General features: G+C 40.0%; 1 protein-coding gene across 6 annotated transcripts in view; it reads left to right on the top strand.

Moving 5' to 3' along the window:
• slmap.S (sarcolemma associated protein S homeolog) overlaps positions 1-16,660 on the top strand; it is a 107,460-nt gene that overhangs the window by 57,500 nt on the left and 33,300 nt on the right. For 3 of the 6 annotated variants that reach the window (XM_018261518.2, XM_018261516.2, XM_018261515.2), the window contains exons 4-11: positions 4,641-4,677; positions 5,350-5,412; positions 8,165-8,260; positions 10,929-11,000; positions 12,917-13,057; positions 14,614-14,751; positions 16,344-16,512; positions 16,593-16,643. In XM_018261518.2, coding sequence (XP_018117007.1) covers positions 4,641-4,677; positions 5,350-5,412; positions 8,165-8,260; positions 10,929-11,000; positions 12,917-13,057; positions 14,614-14,751; positions 16,344-16,512; positions 16,593-16,643 — 767 coding nt within the window. The remainder of the gene's footprint in view (positions 1-4,640; positions 4,678-5,349; positions 5,413-8,164; positions 8,261-10,928; positions 11,001-12,916; positions 13,058-14,613; positions 14,752-16,343; positions 16,513-16,592; positions 16,644-16,660) is intronic. The other 3 variants (XM_018261519.2, XM_041561835.1, XM_018261517.2) reach the window with 1 other exon arrangement.

Raw genomic sequence — 16,660 nt, forward strand, 5'->3', positions numbered from 1 at the left:
AATAATTATAAGGCATATTAATTGCTGTTAAACATTCTGTAATATTAAAGTTGAAGTCTGTATTGGAAGTTGGTACAAACGCACAGTAAACAATTGACTGAATCTGAAAGTGACCTTGAGCCTTATCTGTAGGTTGTGGCTCTGTTCTGTGGGTGAAGAATAATACAGTGGTTACAGGCAGAACTCGCAGTGCTTTGTTTTTTTAACATTTGCAACTTAGATGGGACACGTTGCTTAGATTAATAGACCATATTCAAATTCCATGTTGTTTTGCTTCTGTATGTTTAATGCACAAAAGTCTATGAGCTCTATTGGCTTTAGGGAATAAAGCAAGTCAATTCTTGGTTCTCTGCACCCTCCCATGAAACATTATGGGTCAGACTGCACCCACAACTCTGCCTCCTTGAACTTTTGCCTGGAATTCTCAAACAGCTCACTGTCCTTACTTGGGAACACACAGGCACTTTTACAGGCAGAGCCAAGGAGTAGCATAGATGGTCTGTAGCTTAGCTGCTTCTTATTGGAAAAAGGGTAAGAGTTTCTACGTTTTGTTTCTCTATCAACAAACAAACTATGATTTGTTTAATATATTGATGGCTTTTTCAAAGGCAGCACCAATTGGGTTTTTAATAATCAAGGTGATCAGGACAGGATGTGCTGTGGGAGGACGTTCCTCTTCTTTGGACCATTACTGGAGTGACTCATGAACTTGGGGAGGTCAGTGGGGAGTTTGTTTCTAGAGCAAAAGCCGTAATGTCTGTGGAGACCACACGGAGATGACACATGATGGCGGGTGTAATGGAGTTTGATGGAAACCATTACTGAGATGACGCATGATGGCAGGTTTAATGGAGTTTGATGGAGACCATTACTGAGATGACACATGATGGCAGGTGTAATGGAATTTGATGGAGACCATTACATTACTGAGATGACACATGATGGCAGGAGTTATGGAATTTGGTAGAGACCTTTAGTGGAATGACAGATGATGGCAGGAGTTATTGAATTTGATGGAGACCATTACTGAGATGACACATGATGGCAGGAGTTATGGAGTTTGATGGAGACCATTACTGAAATTACACATGATGGCAGGAGTTATGGAATTTGGTAGAGACCTTTAGTGGAATGACACTTGATGGCAGGAGTTATGCAATTTAGTAGAGACCTTTAGTGGAATGACACATGATGGCAGGAGTTAGGGAATTTGATGGAGACCGTTACTGAGATGACACATGATGGCAGGAGTTATGGAATTTGGTAGAAACCTTGAGTGGAATGACACATGATGGCAGGAGCTATAGAATATGGAGGAGACCATAATGGAATGAAGCATGATGGCAAGAGCTGTGGAATTTGGCAGAAACCATTTTTGGAATGACACATGACGTCAGGAGACACTTGGTTAAATGACACATGATGGCAGAAGTTATGGAATATGACGGAGACCTTTACTGGAATGACACTTGATGGCAGAATCCATGGGATTTCCTTTTCTTTTTGAAAGATTTTATTTATTTCCATTTGCATATTTTAAAGAGGTAGAATGGGGAGATTCAAAAGAAAGAAGAGGTGGTAGAAGACAGGAAAGGAGAAGATGAACTTTCCAAACATTAGGAGATAGTATATAGGAACAGAAAATGTTCAGTATTAGGTAAGAATGTCTCTGTTACAAGGCTGCAATGCCCGTTTGGGGATCCTCCAACCAGCGCTCCCATATTTACCCAAACTTTGCTGAGTACCCGCGAGCCAAATGTGTAAGCTTTTGCCTTGGGATAATGTAATCTATCCATTTTATCCAGAAGCCCAGAATGGGTGCTTTTATTGCCTTTCAGGTCAGAAGAATTGCTTTTTTGGTGTTGTGTGGAAAAGACCATTGTGACCTTGTACCTTCTACAGGGCAGGGATTTCCTTCCTTCTGTGTCTAAGAATTCCCCACTTCACCTTGGTTATTGTGTGTATTTTTATTTATTGCAATGTAATGTAATGTTTTGACCTGCACCCTCATCTCCAACATAAACATCCCGACATTAGGCCAGATCTTCTAGTTTTCCAGATTTGCAGGGAATAAGGCTGCATAAAACCAATGGATTTACGTTTATCATTTGTACCATGCAAGACCTGATTTGTGGGAAAGGCAAGTTCTTCTGTGTTGTTTGGGTGGAAAATAGAAACCTTATTCTCTAAATTAAATCCTTATAAAATCTGCTTAGAGTGAGACAGGGAGACGCTTTGTTTAATGTGGAATGCTCTCCTGTTTATCCTTAAAGCCCCTCTGATTGCTGATTCCCTCCATATCATGAAATAGCAGCGAATATGTACATGTATGGAGGGATTTCATAGGGATTTCACAGCCCAGTTCAAAAGGGAACCAGGAATTGTAGCATTTATTACACAAAATATTCCAGACACAAGTATGACTATAAATGCAGCAAGAAATTGTGAGGTCAAGGAATTGGCCCTAGAGGATAGAGGTTAGAGGTGCCAGTGAGGCTCAGGCTGTGTCATTTAAAGGAGAAAGTACTAAGTAAGCTTTATCAGAAAGATCTATATAAATACACCAGTAAACCCTCAAAGTAATGCTGCTCTGAGTCCTCTGTCAAAAGAAACAGCACATTTCTTTCCTTCTATTGTGTACTCATGGGCTTCTGTATCAGACTTCCTGTTTTCAGCTTAAACCTCCAGGGCTAGGGCTTGAGCATGCTCAGTTTGCTCCTCTCTCCCTCTCCCCCTCTGCTGTAATCTGAGCCCAAAGTTATTATCTAGTAGGGAGAGACTCAGGCAGGAAGTGATGTCACACCAAGCTAATATGGCAGCCGCTTTCCTAAACAAACAGAGAGCTTCTAGAGCTGTATGGTAAAGCTTTCTATAGAATAAATATAGCATTGTAGCTTGTACTATTGTGGCTAATCTATAGGCAATAAACTGCCTTGTCGCTTTCCTTCCCCTTTAAATATATGCTTGAAATGCAGGTCTTCATCTCGAAATCTGGCTATTTATGTTCTTCAGCAGGGTTTTCTCTCTGACTGTGCCAGTGTATGTTTTAGATGAAACCTTACATGACCCCAGTAAAGGCATTCTCAGTGCATTGGAAGACATGGCACGGCTTGTCGCTGAGGATCATGGGATCTGACATGTGACCAGCCTGATGTCTGTAATGTAGAAAATCATTTACACACCCAGCGCCCTGAGTCTCTGACACTCCATGGGAATATTTCTGCTTACAATGGAGATATTCCAATTTCACTTTTCAGTTGACCCTGTTCTGCAGTATAAGAGAATTTCACAGCAAGCAATTTCCCCTTCTATAGAGGGAGGTTTAGCTGCTGCCTGTAATGCCATTCTGGTCTTATGCTGTCCTGTTGTTATGAATTGGATCAGCTGAATTCTGCTGGGGGTGCTGCAGTCTAATGGAAATATTAGGTGGGGAATATATATATATATATATATATATATATATATATATATATATATATATATATATATATATATATATTTCTTCTATGAAGGTATCACTGACGTATCCTGCAATTTCTGCCTTTTCTATGTTCCATGACCATAGGGTACAGCCCTCCTGTTATGTTATAATCAATTTGTACTGCCTAATAGTGCCCTGACTGGGGGCATGAGCAGGTGTAAGTGACTACTAATGGCTCTTGGTTGGCTAGTTTGTTTGTGGTTAGCTCCCTACTCCCCTTATCCCTTTGCCTGAAATACTCTTGTTTTCTGTAGGGTGCCACAACATTTAGTGGGTGGGCTGGTTTTGTGTATTGATTGTGGCACAGGCCTTAGCTCTAAAATAAAAAAGTTGGCAAAACAATTTATGAAACGCCATCTATGGGGGATGTTGGTGGCAGAAGCTTTGGCAGAAGGTCTAGATCAGCGTGTGATCAACCACAAGTAGCCACCCTTTCGGGAAAGGGTATTTTATCTTTTTTCCCCTATTAATAACATTGGAATCAACCATGATTTTTACCGGCCAGGTGGCAACTCTAACCACAAGGGCATTTGCCAGGTTTTGTCAACCACCAAAAGTTATTTGGCTGGAGCTTAGTGTAGAGTTGCAGTTGTACCATATGTGGGTCAGGGTCTGGCCGTATGTATTCGCTGGCTTTCCCCAGGACATAACAGGAGCGTGTTTACCTTGCATGCCATAGTTTATCAGGCAGGCTTGTAATCTGGAGCTCAGTGCAGATAAACAAGAGGACTGTGTGCAGCTCGGTTACATAAGAATGGCCGAGGGAACGCCAAAGCAGGCGTGAGAAAACACAACAGCGAGCTTTAACATCACAGGAATGAAAATCCACACCTTTAACCCTTTCACTCACTGCACAATGATCCACTTCCTGCTTTTCTCTTATACCCGATGCTAAACGGCCTGGTATTAATTGCAGGGGGGACCCATGCTCCCCCCAGTGTATCCAGCAAGAAGGGGCCTGGCTATTCCAAGTGCAAGTCACGCTTAATTCCTCGCCGCTCCCCTTCTGAATCAATGTGCCAGTCTCCAGCAATTCCAGTTAAATATTTACTTGTGCTGCGAGGGTTTTTGAACTATTGCTCCTTGTCATTTCTATTTACATTCCTGGTCTCTCAAGCCTCCCCTTTCTGATCAAACTCTTCTCTCTTTTTTTTTTTAGTGTCATCTCAGCTGCGTTACCCAGTCCCATTGACAAGGTAAGTTCTTCATTTGTTGTTTTGATTTTGCAGAATTCTGTATTCTAGACGTTGCAGCACTCCTAGTGACGTCACAATGGGTATCCGTGCACCCGAATGACTTTCCTCGGGATTCCCTTTAGTTTGGGGGAAGAGGCGGGACCTTATATTCTTATCAAGATCACTTGCCACTACCCTGCAAAGACTGGTCAATAAAAATCATACATGAAGCGAGAATTTAAAGGGGAACTACAGCTGATTTGCATTAGGGCAAGCAGAGAAGCTGCTTCTAGTGCCTTAGTGTAGTGTTACTATATAATTATTGACACCGTTTCCAAATATATAACCTGCTCTGTTAGTATAAAGGGGAACGATCATGAAAATTCTAATAAAAGTCAATTTCATGCAGATGAAACTTTTATAAATATAAATAACGGTAAAAAAATCTGTACTGAAATAATGAGGTTACTTTGCCCCCGGCAAGCTGTCTCTTTACATGCAGCTTTGAGTCGGAGTCAGAGAGATCTCGCGTACATTGTCTTGGGAAAGGAGGACAGAATTAATTGAATATATTTTGAAAGTTTTATATTTCATATGAATTGTTTTGCACGTGCCATTGCCCCGTGTGAATGTGTAGCTATAAAGCTTTTTTGTACAACATTTAATGTCGGTAAATCTCTTTTCACCTGACAGGTTGCTGCTCACACTCCCAGTATGTACTCTCAGGAACTCTTCCAGCTTTCCCAGTATCTACAGGTAATGCACTGATTTATCACACTGAACTTTGTATTCTGTTTTTACTGTTTATCCCTCCTGTGAGGTGTATAAGGTGTAGGGATGCACCGAATCCACTTTTTTGGATTTGGCCGAACCCCCGAATCCTTCACGAAAGATTTGGCCGAATACCGAACCGAATCCGAACCCTAATTTGTATATGCAAATTAGGGGTGGGAAGGGGAAAACATTTTTTACTTCCTTGTTTTCTGACAAAAAGTCACGCAATTTCCCTCCCGCCCCTAATTTGCATATGCAAATTAGGATTCGGATTCGGTTCGGCCAGGCAGAAGGATTCGGCCGAATCCGAATCCTGTTGAAAAAGGCAGAATCCTGGCCGAATCCCCAACCGAATCCTGGATTCGGTGCATCCCTAATAAGGTGTACCCCCTGTATCCCATCTGATCTCTGGGTTCAATTTTAAGTTATATTTTTAAGTCAGATACAGAATAGAAGATTCAGGAAGATGCCTCTTCTTCGGGCGACTAATCTCCTCGAACTGCTGGCCCGTTGGCTAGAATCTAAATAGTCTACGGGATACCACTCGGAGCGATACGTTAGGAAAATGAAGCGCTCCAAGTGCCATCCCGCCAGTAATTTGGATTCTAGCCGGCAGGGAGGCAGTTCGGGGAGATTAGTCGCCCGAAGAAGAGGTGATTTGTCGACAGGCGACTTAATCTCCCCGAATCTTCTCATCTGTCTCTGCCCTTAGTATGTTATAGAATGCTTATTCTAAGCAACTTTTTAATTGGCCTTCTTTTTTTTTTTTTTTCTTATAGTTTTAAATGATTTGCCTTCTGACTCTTTCCAGCTTTCAAATGGGGTTCACTGACCCCATCTAAAAAACAAATTCTCTGTAAGGCTACACATGTATTGTTATGGCTACTTTTTATTACTCTTCTTCAGACAGGCCTCTCCTATTCACATTTTAGTCTCTGATTCAGATCATTTGCTCTTTTGTTTCATCTGACCTAGTACAGGTATGGGATCTGTTATCCGAAAACCTGTTATCCAGAATGTTCTGAATTACGGAAGCCAAACCAGGCTAATGGGTTTATGTAATGTTGACATGATTTTTTAGTAGATTTAAAGTGATACTGACACTAAAAAAATTATTTTCAAAGTATTAATCTACATTAAAAGTTGCCTATAGGTCATGCTGATCGTTTTTTGGCTGATAGTTCTGCTTTTGTAAGTAAAAGTTCCTAAACCTGAATGTTTTGCCAACTTCACTATCCCTTTTGAACCTGTCAGTTTCTAATGCTAATGGACTCCTGCTGCACAAATATGGCAGCCCCCTCATAGAGGAACAGGGTAGTAAGAAAGGTCATGTAAAAGCATCAGGCAAATACTTTTATGGCAAAATGATAAATAACATTCAAAGATAATGTTATAGTAGATAATAAAAAGGTTATTTTCTCATGTCAGTATCTTTAAGGTATGAAGATCAAAATTACAGAAAAATCCATTATCCGGAAAACCCCAGGTCCTGAGCATTCTGGATAGCAGGTCCCATACCTGTACCTTTTCTTGGTTGAGCACAATGTGCCCTGCCTCTCGTTTCTTTTTAGTTTCACATTATTAAATCAGGGAGATTATCATGTTGTTGGAGTTTGGCAGTTGTATTCAGGTTGGGATTGGGTAGGTAGTATGTAAAATTGTATCTAATTTGATTGGCTTTTACTGCTCTAGTGGCCCTAGAATCGAATACTTGGCTGGTGGCCTGGCCAAACAAATGGACTTGTGGCCAACTGTAGTCACTTCTCCCAACTGCCACGTTCCTAATCCCTATACAGGCCATGGAATTATAACTCACTCTACAGGGATTGCATATGTGACCAGAAACCCTCGGGACCTGATATCTGGCCAATATAGTGAGTGGCCCAGGGTTCTGCAACATTATAAGATCTGCTCGTTTGGGGTGGTCGGATTTCAATGGCGGGAACAGGAGCCGTCTGCACAAGGCAAGCGCTCAATCTGACGGGAAATTAAACTAGTACGATTGACATCTGCCCGATTTTAGGTCAGATAACGGGCCTGTTGGAGGGCCCCATACGTGGACAAAGAAGATGACAAATCAGCAGCTTAAAGGGGAACTATCATGAAAATGAAAATGTAATACAAGCTTCCTCATAATGAAGTAAGAAACTTTCTAAGTGTAATCAATTAAAAATTCTGCATAGTTTCTAAAATCAAGTTTATCTTCACTATTCCTCTCTCAGCATCTGTTTCTCCTCATTCTTTCTCCATTCAGGAGTTGGATGTCAGATGAATGATCCAATATATCTTATAGGGGGGCTCCTTTTGCCTAGAATATGTATTAGAGCTCTATTAAAATCACCAGACATCATGTCTCTCTACATGCAGGATTTGTGCAAAAGGCAGTTATTTTGTTAGATTTTGTTTGTACTGGAATCAGTTATTTGAGTGAGCTCTAATACATCTGCTAGGAAAGGACCCCCCCTATAAGATATATTGGATCTAACTGTCAGTGAATATCTGACACCCAACTGCCGCATGAAGAGAGAATGAAGAGAAACAGATGCTGAGAGAGGAATATGCAGAAACGATGCAAAATATTTAATTGATTGTATTTAGAATTTTAAAATTTACATTTTCGTGATAGTCCCTGTATGGTGAGGCTCATAACTAAATATCAATGTGTTTCCTTCTTATCTAGTGAATATCTGCACATTTTATTGTGTATTTCTAATCTGGACCTTTGTGTTTGCAGGAGGCCTTACACCGGGAACAGATGTTGGAACAGAAGCTGGCCACTCTTCAGAGACTATTAGCCAATACACAGGAAGCCTCAGATACCAGTTGTCAGGTATATCAATGTAATACACAAATGCCGTGAATATCTTGTAAATTATATCCTTATAAATGGTGACTAGTGAAGTCATCAGTTATAAACGGTGAGTAATGATGTCATTTCTGTCACATGACTCACTTAAACATGTGTATTATAATAAATAAAGTACCTCTTGTTGGATGAGGATATTAAAAGTAACCTCGGCGTTCCGTGACCTGTATAATGGCCATGGAACTCCTCTGTGACTTATAATATCTTATAATACACAAAAGCCATGAATATCCTGTAAATTATATCCTTATAAACGGTGAGTTCTGATGTCATTTCTGTCACATGACTCACTGAAACTTGTGTATTATAATAAATAAAGTACCCCCAGTTGCAAAATATGAGGATATTAGAAGTTACCTCGGAGTTCCATGACCTGTATAAAAACACTCGGCCTTCGGCCTCGTACTTTTATATGGTCATGAAACTCCTTGGTAACTTATAATATCCTTATAATTTACAAGAGGGGGTACTTTATTCACTATATATTTTACAATAGGGGGTACTTTATTCAGTATATACAGTGGTGTGAAAAACTATTTGCCCCCTTCCTGATTTCTTATTCTTTTGCATGTTTGTTACACTTAAATGTTTCTGCTCATCAAAAACCGTTAACTATTAGTCAAAGATAACATAATTGAACACAAAATGCAGTTTTTAAATGAAGGTTTACGTTATTAAGGGAGAAAAAAAACTCCAAATCTACATGGGCCTGTGTGAAAAAGTGATTGCCCCCCTTGTTAAAAAATAACTTAACTGTGGTTTATCACACCTGAGTTCAATTTCAAAGGTTATAAAGCCATTTCTAAAGCTTTGGGACTCCAGCGAACCACAGTGAGAGCCATTATCCACAAATGGCAAAAACATGGAACAGTGGTGAAGCTTCCCAGGAGTGGCCGGCCGACCAAAATGACCCCAAGAGCGCAAAGACAACTCATCCGAGAGGCCACAAAAGACCCCAGGACAACATCTAAAGAACTGCAGGCCTCACTTGCCTCAATTAAGGTCAGTGTTCACGACTCCACCATAAGAAAGAGACTGGGCAAAAACGGCCTGCATGGCACATTTCCAAGGCGCAAACCACTTTTAAGCAAAAAGAACATTAAGGCTCGTCTCAATTTTGCTAAAAAACATCTCAATGATTGCCAAGACTTTTGGGAAAATACCTTGTGGACCGACGAGACAAAAGTTGAACTTTTTGGAAGGTGCGCGTCCCGTTACATCTGGCGTAAAAGTAACACAGCATTTCAGAAAAAGAACATCATACCAACAGTAAAATATGGTGGTGGTAGTGTGATGGTCTGGGCTTGTTTTGCTGCTTCAGGACCTGGAAGACTTGCTGTGATAGATGGAACCATAAATTCTACTGTCTACCAAAAAATCCTGAAGGAGAATGTCCGGCCATCTGTTCGTCAACTCAAGCTGAAGCGATCTTGGGTGCTGCAGCAGGACAATGACTCAAAACACACCAGCAAATCCACCTCTGAATGGCTGAAGAAAAACAAAATGAAGACTTTGGAGTGGCCTAGTCAAAGTCCTGACCTGAATCCTATTGAGATGTTGTGGCATGACCTTAAAAAGGCGGTTCATGCTAGAAAACCCTCAAATAAAGCTGAATTACAACAATTCTGCAAAGATGAGTGGGCCAAAATTCCTCCAGAGCGCTGTAAAAGACTCATTGCAAGTTATCGCAAACGCTGGATTGCAGTTATTGCTGCTAAGGGTGGCCCAACCAGTTATTAGGTTCAGGGGGCAATTACTTTTTCACACAGGTTTGGATTTATTTTCTCCCTAAATAATAAAAACCCTCATTTAAAAACTGCATTTTGTGTTTACTTGTGTTATCTTTGACTAATAGTTAAATGTGTTTGATGATCAGAAACATTTTGTGTGACAAACATGCAAAAGAATAAGAAATCAGGAAGGGGGCAAATAGTTTTTCACACCACTGTAATAAGGCAGTTCTTCTGGTTGTTGTGCAAGAATTTCCCACCTCTCCTTAGGCCTCATGCACCTGTTTTTCTTCCCCTGGGCCCCCATTGGTTTGTGCTACTTTCATCTTTTTTTTATTCAAGAACTCAACACATAAGAAAGGTGACTAATTCTAAGTGGTATATATCAGGGATGAATCGAATTCACTATTTTTGATTCGGCTGAATCATTAGTGAAAGATTGGGCCAAATACTGAATCCAAATGGATTCCCAATCTGCGGGAATAGAAAAAGTGAAAACATTTTTTACTTCCTTGTTTTGTGACAAAAAGTCATGCGTTTTCCCTTCCCAGCCCTAATTTACATATGCAAATTAGGATTCAGTTCGGCCATGTACAAGGATTCAGCCGAATCCGAACCCTGCTGAAAAGAGCTGAATCCCGAACCGAATCCTGGGTTCAATGCATCCCTAGTATATTTTCTATATTTACGATGAATGTCAATCAGCAGGGCACATATTTATTTTATTTTATGTGCGTCAGTAGGTAAAAAACATGATGGCAGTTGAGTGGCGCAGGTGCTTGTGTGTAATATTGTATAAACAGAATCTCTGTGCTCCTGTGTGTGTCCTTGTACTGCAGGAGTATTTATGTGAATATATTTGTACATTAATAATTTTTTTTTTTTTTTTTATAAAATCTCAGGCTCTTATAGATGAAGACCGGCTGCTATCAAGATTAGAAGTGATGGGGAACCAGCTGCAGGCTTATTCCAAGGCAAGAAGCTTCCTCGACTGATCTGCCTTTATCTGATACGGGTCACACTGTAACATTCAGTGGCAAATGCACAAAATTCGAATAAATCGGTGATATCCAGCGTATTGCCCTCTAGCTACGACACCAAGCATTGCAGTCACACTAACGCTGCACTAACCTATAGACAGATTCTTCTTTACTTTGCAACATATCATTTTATTTGGTCACTTATTGATGTATGTAGAGATGTTATTGGCTGGAGGTAGGAGGGCATCAAGCCATGTCCACCAATGAAAAAATAAACGCCCACTCATAGTGTAAAATTGCTCACAGTGCGCTTCTGAACATTTTGGAAACGTACTATTTTTTTTGTTACATATCATGATATTAGCAGATTTTTAACACTGCCTGTAGCATAAAAGCGCTACTATAGTGTCCGGATAGCGGCCAGACTGAGTCAGGAAGCATCTTCTGAGACTTCCCTGTTCTATCACTCAGTGGGACAATAATATTGATCTGTTTCCTCGCATCGTCTCATCAGCTCATGGACTTTCTTACATTTGAAAGCTGCATTGTGGGATTATCAGAAGCTCTGCGTGTTTGCAAGGATCACTTACTGTAGCAATGCACACAATTACCTTTTATGTAGGATTTCAGTTATGCTTACATTTGTGGGGTTCTTTTAATAGGGATGCACCGAATCCACTATTTTGGATTCGGCCGAACCCGCGAATCCTTCGTGAAAGATTCGGCTGTATACCAAATCCAAATTCTAATTTGCTTTGTTTTGTGACAAAAAGTCATACATTTCCCTCCCTGTCTCTGATTTGCATATGCAAATTAGGATTCTGTTCGGCCGGGCAGAAGGATTCATCTGAATCCTGCTGAAAAAGGCCGAATCCTGGATTCGGTGCATCCCTATTTACTAAAATCTAAATTTTTCTGATTCATTCATAAACAAAAATCCAACCAAACTAGAATCCACCATTTACTCTTATTTATCATTAAGAAAAATTGGCTCAACAAAAAAAAAAAAACATGACTTTTTGGGATTGTCACACGAAACCAGCAACAGCGTGAAAAAACCGAATTTTTCAGATTTGATGCCCAAAAAGTCTAAATTTTTTGGTAAATAGGTGAAAGGCCTGAAATGTTCAGATTATCGTACTAAACCCAGCGCAGACAGTAATATCTACAAACTGCAAATAAGACCTCGACAGGTTGAAAGTGGACTATTTTCAGATTCTGACCTTTTGCAGCCTCGAGGTATAATAAATTTCAAAAAATTTCGTTTTTTTCCTCCACTAAAAATTCTAATTTTATAGTAAAAAAAACTCAAATTTTTCGAGTTTTTACCATTCAGACTTGTTAATTTTCTAGGAGGAGATGTATCCAGTACTAAAGGCCTGTGCTACCAGAGTAAAAGAATTCAGATACATTTCATTGAGTGATCTCCAAGGCTCCATCTCTCCGTAATCTCATGTATCCGTTTCTGACCTTGGTTATTGCTTTTTGTTTAACTGGGTTAGTCTTGATGTAGACTACGTTTGATAAGGGTGTTTCTCCTTCTGTGGTGAAATTACAAGATACCTTAGTGCCAGAAACCTTTCTACAAATATAAATAGAGTGATAATCTGTTTAAAGACATAGACCATTTATTTTCATCATTTTTAACCCTATGCTAGAGTTCATTTTTCCTATTTTTTTGCGGGTGTATCTCAGAGACTTTTCTTGGCCATAATCACTGCCAAAAAGTCACACTTCACAGACCCCCCGATACCGTTTTCAACACATATTAGCATCAGCACAAGTGTACAGAGGGGACCCCGCTAATTCAACCCCTGAGAGGGATACATGAACTGCTGTAGGTTTTTCACCCTGTTTATTCTAAAGCTGAAACAAGAATCCATAAAATAATGGGCGACTTATTGTTGCAGAGTCAAACAGATGATGGAATAAGAAAGGAACTGATCACGTTGCAAGAAGACAAACACAACTACGAGACAACAGCCAAAGAGTCCCTGAGGCGGGTCCTACAGGAAAAAATAGAGGTGGTGCGGAAGCTGTCAGAAGTAGAGGTAACCTGCTTAACTGATTGTTAAGGTGTAGGATCTATTATCCAGAATGCTTGGGTCCTAGGGTTCCATAATGAGATCATGCCTTAGGACTAATCATTTCAAGAATTGTTTTCACCCAGGGCCGGATTTACATAGCGGGCGCCCCTAGGCCCACCACCATTAGTCACCCGTGCCCCACCCCCCTTTATTCATGCAAATTTTCATAATCGGGACCTGAACAATGTGGATTGGGCATGGGAAATTTACAAAATTATTGAATCTTCTGCTCATCCCGAGTGTTTTTGAACCAATGTGGGTGAGGTTGGGCAGCATGACGCCTCCCTAAAATCCTGCTGCCCTAGACCCGGGCCTAGGTGGCCTTTCCACAAATCCGGGCCTGTTTTCACCATCAGCCTGGATTTTTGCTGCTTAGTTATGGGCAACTATAAGGCAATGTCTTATAACCCAGAAAAAACATATTTAAATATTAAGAACAGTGTACCTAGAACCCTATGGGAAATGAGTTTCTATAAACTGTATTATAAGGCAATGGTTACCTTCATGGAAAATGTTAGAATGCTTGCGTAGTTGAATAGTGATTGCCTTTAAACACTTCATCTCACAGACACTGATAGACATAAACAGCAGTGCAAGATTTTAGAACTGAACAGTAACATTAAAAAAAATTTGTTTGTATACTACGGAAAAAAAAAGACTTAAAATCACTAAGCTTTATTAAGAAACAACTTGCCGAATCTCCGCTTGTGCTCCTCTTCAGAAAGCGATCGGGCGATCCATCGTGCGACACTCGATTTCTCCTCCCTGCCTTTCTTATAGGAGATATCCAGGGAGGAGAAATTGAGCATCGCACGATGGATCGTCGCCTTTTCTGAAGAGGAGCGCAAGCGGAGATTCGGTAAGTTATTTCTAAATAAAGACTAAATCATTTCTAAATAAAGACTCCATTTTAAAGTTTAATATGTGTTGGTGTTTTTTTTGTTTTTTTTTTCCGTAGTATACAAACGAATTGTTTTTTTTTTTAACATTTTTATGTTTCTAGAGCTTTAAAGGATAAGTAAACCTTTAAAATAAGTGAATGTAAAACTGATGAGGGGACTATTAGAAATTTTGCAATTTACAATTCATTCATATTAACAGTACATGTATCCCTTAATATCTTGGAATAAAAACAAAATAAATAATGAATGTACATTGCAAAATTTCTTAGAATAGCCCCCTCATCAGTTTTACATTCATTTCTTTTAAAGGTTTACTTATCCTTTAAGAGAAAGGAGCCAGGGGCCACACAGACCGAGCCAGTACAAGTCATTGGTTGGTTGAGCCAGAACTTTGGGTAGGGCACCAAAATACCTAATCCTCATGGGTAATGCAATAAACCTTTACTTTTCACTTACTCCTGTATAACCCTATTCTTTAGAGGCTTTTCTGCATTCAGCAAAGTAGATTGGGTGCCAGAAATACAGTTTATGGTATTGTCTGCATTTATTTAGTCTAACGTGTCTTGCAATTCTGTGCAGAAGCTCATATGTGCATTTCTTTCTTTCTTGCAATCCCAGCGCAGTCTGAGTAACACAGAAGATGAATGTACCCACCTGAAGGAAATGAATGAGCGGACTCAAGAAGAATTGAGAGAACTGGCCAACAAGTACAACGGAGCCGTGAATGAGATTAAAGATCTTGCAGACAAACTCAAGGTCAGTTCCAGTGACTGGCATGATTGTGTCGTGGCACAGGCATGTGCTCTTGATACCAGCTCGGTTGGTTGTTGATACTAATGACAGTTGCTGCTGCTTTTTTGGTGTAGTTGTTGGAGTCAATGTCAATTCCTGTTGAACGGCAAGGATATTTAAAATCAAGGCCAGTCCTTGCTGAGTCCGATAAACTAAAGAATTGGTACCCCATGAGTACATGAGATTAATGCACTTTAATTAAAAAATAAACAGTATTAACTGCTTTTATTTATGGAGTATTTTAGTCTGTCTTTCAATTAATATTTAATAGTTAGATTGGTATGGTATTGTGATCTCATGGTGTAAAGCTCAATTCTCGCTCTTTGGCATGTTTAGTCTTTGGCTTGGTGGAGCTGATTGCCATTCGAATAAAATATATTTTTTTTATCTTCAAAGGGATACTGTCATGGGAAAAAATTTTTTTTTCAAAATGCATCAGTTAATAGTGATGATCCAGCAGAATTCTGCACTGAAATCCATTTCTCAAAAGAGCAAACAGAATTTTTTATATTTAATTTTGAAATCTGACATGGGGCTAGACATATTGTCAATTTCCCAGCTGCCCCAAGTCATGTGACTTGTGCTCTGATAAACTTCAATCACTATTTACTGCTGTACTGCAAGTTGGAGTGATATCACCCCCTCCCTTTTCCCCCCAGCAGCCAAATAAAAGAGCAATGGGAAGGTAACCAGATAGCAGCTCCCTAACACAAGATAACAGCTGCCTGGTAGATCTAAGAACAACAATCAATAGTAAAAACCCATGTCCCACTGAGACACATTCAGTTACATTGAGAAGGAAAAATAGCAGCCTGCCTGAAAGCATTTCTCTCCTAAAGTGCAGGCACAAGTCACATGACCAGGGGCAGCTGGGAAATTGACAAAATGTCTAGCCCCATGTCAGATCTCAAAATTGAATATAAAAAAATCTGTTTGCTCTTTTGAGAAATGGATTTCAGTGCAGAATTCTGCTGGAGCAGCACTATTAACTGATTCATTTTGGAAAAAAAATGTTTTCCCATGACAGTATCCCTTTAAGGTTTTAGTGAGGATTATGGGAATAGAATACATGGCAACTTGGAGCATTTGTGTTTGGCAGGGCAATGCCCACTACCACTCTGTATAATGTGTCATTCAAATGTATGGAAACTAGGGATGCACCGAATCCACTATTTTGGATCTGGCCGAATCCTTCGAAAAAGGTTCAGCCGAATACAGAACCGAATCCTAGTTTGCATATGCAAATTTAGGGGTGGGAAAGGGGAAAACATTTTTTGCTTCCTTGTTTTGTGACAAAAATTATGCAATTTCCCTCCCCACCCCTAATTTGCATATGCAAGAATCCAGAATTCTGTGCATCCCTAATGGAAACCGCCACCTCTTGAGTCAAACATTTACACCGCGGCAATGTCAATCAACACAGAGGGGTATTGGGCAATGCTGGATAAAACGGCATTACCTTTAATACTGAGCTTTGAGATCACAGAAATAAAACATAACAAATCCATGTTGGCGTACTTCTAGAAATCTTTAATTATTTTATTGCACCTTTTCAGGCGGCAGAAAGTCGGCAGGAGGAAATCCAACAGAAATCTCTAGCAGAGAAAAAAGAACTGCAGGATAAAATTGATGAGATGGAAGAGAAGGAACAGGAACTACAAGCTAAAATCGAGGCCTTGCAAGCAGACAATGACTTCACGAATGAACGACTTACCGCCTTACAAGGTGAGTTCCCCGTGTTCTTTGAAGTGTCCGTTACTGTTTTGCTTAGCACGGCTTTTTTATTTTTGGAATTCTGCTTGCAGTACGATTAGAGCATCTTCAAGAGAAAACACTTAAGGAACACAACAGCTTAGGTAAGTGATGGAGTTAG

Source organism: Xenopus laevis, chromosome 4S, assembly GCF_017654675.1.
Source record: "Xenopus laevis strain J_2021 chromosome 4S, Xenopus_laevis_v10.1, whole genome shotgun sequence".
In the NCBI taxonomy this organism is placed as follows: domain Eukaryota; kingdom Metazoa; phylum Chordata; class Amphibia; order Anura; family Pipidae; genus Xenopus; species Xenopus laevis.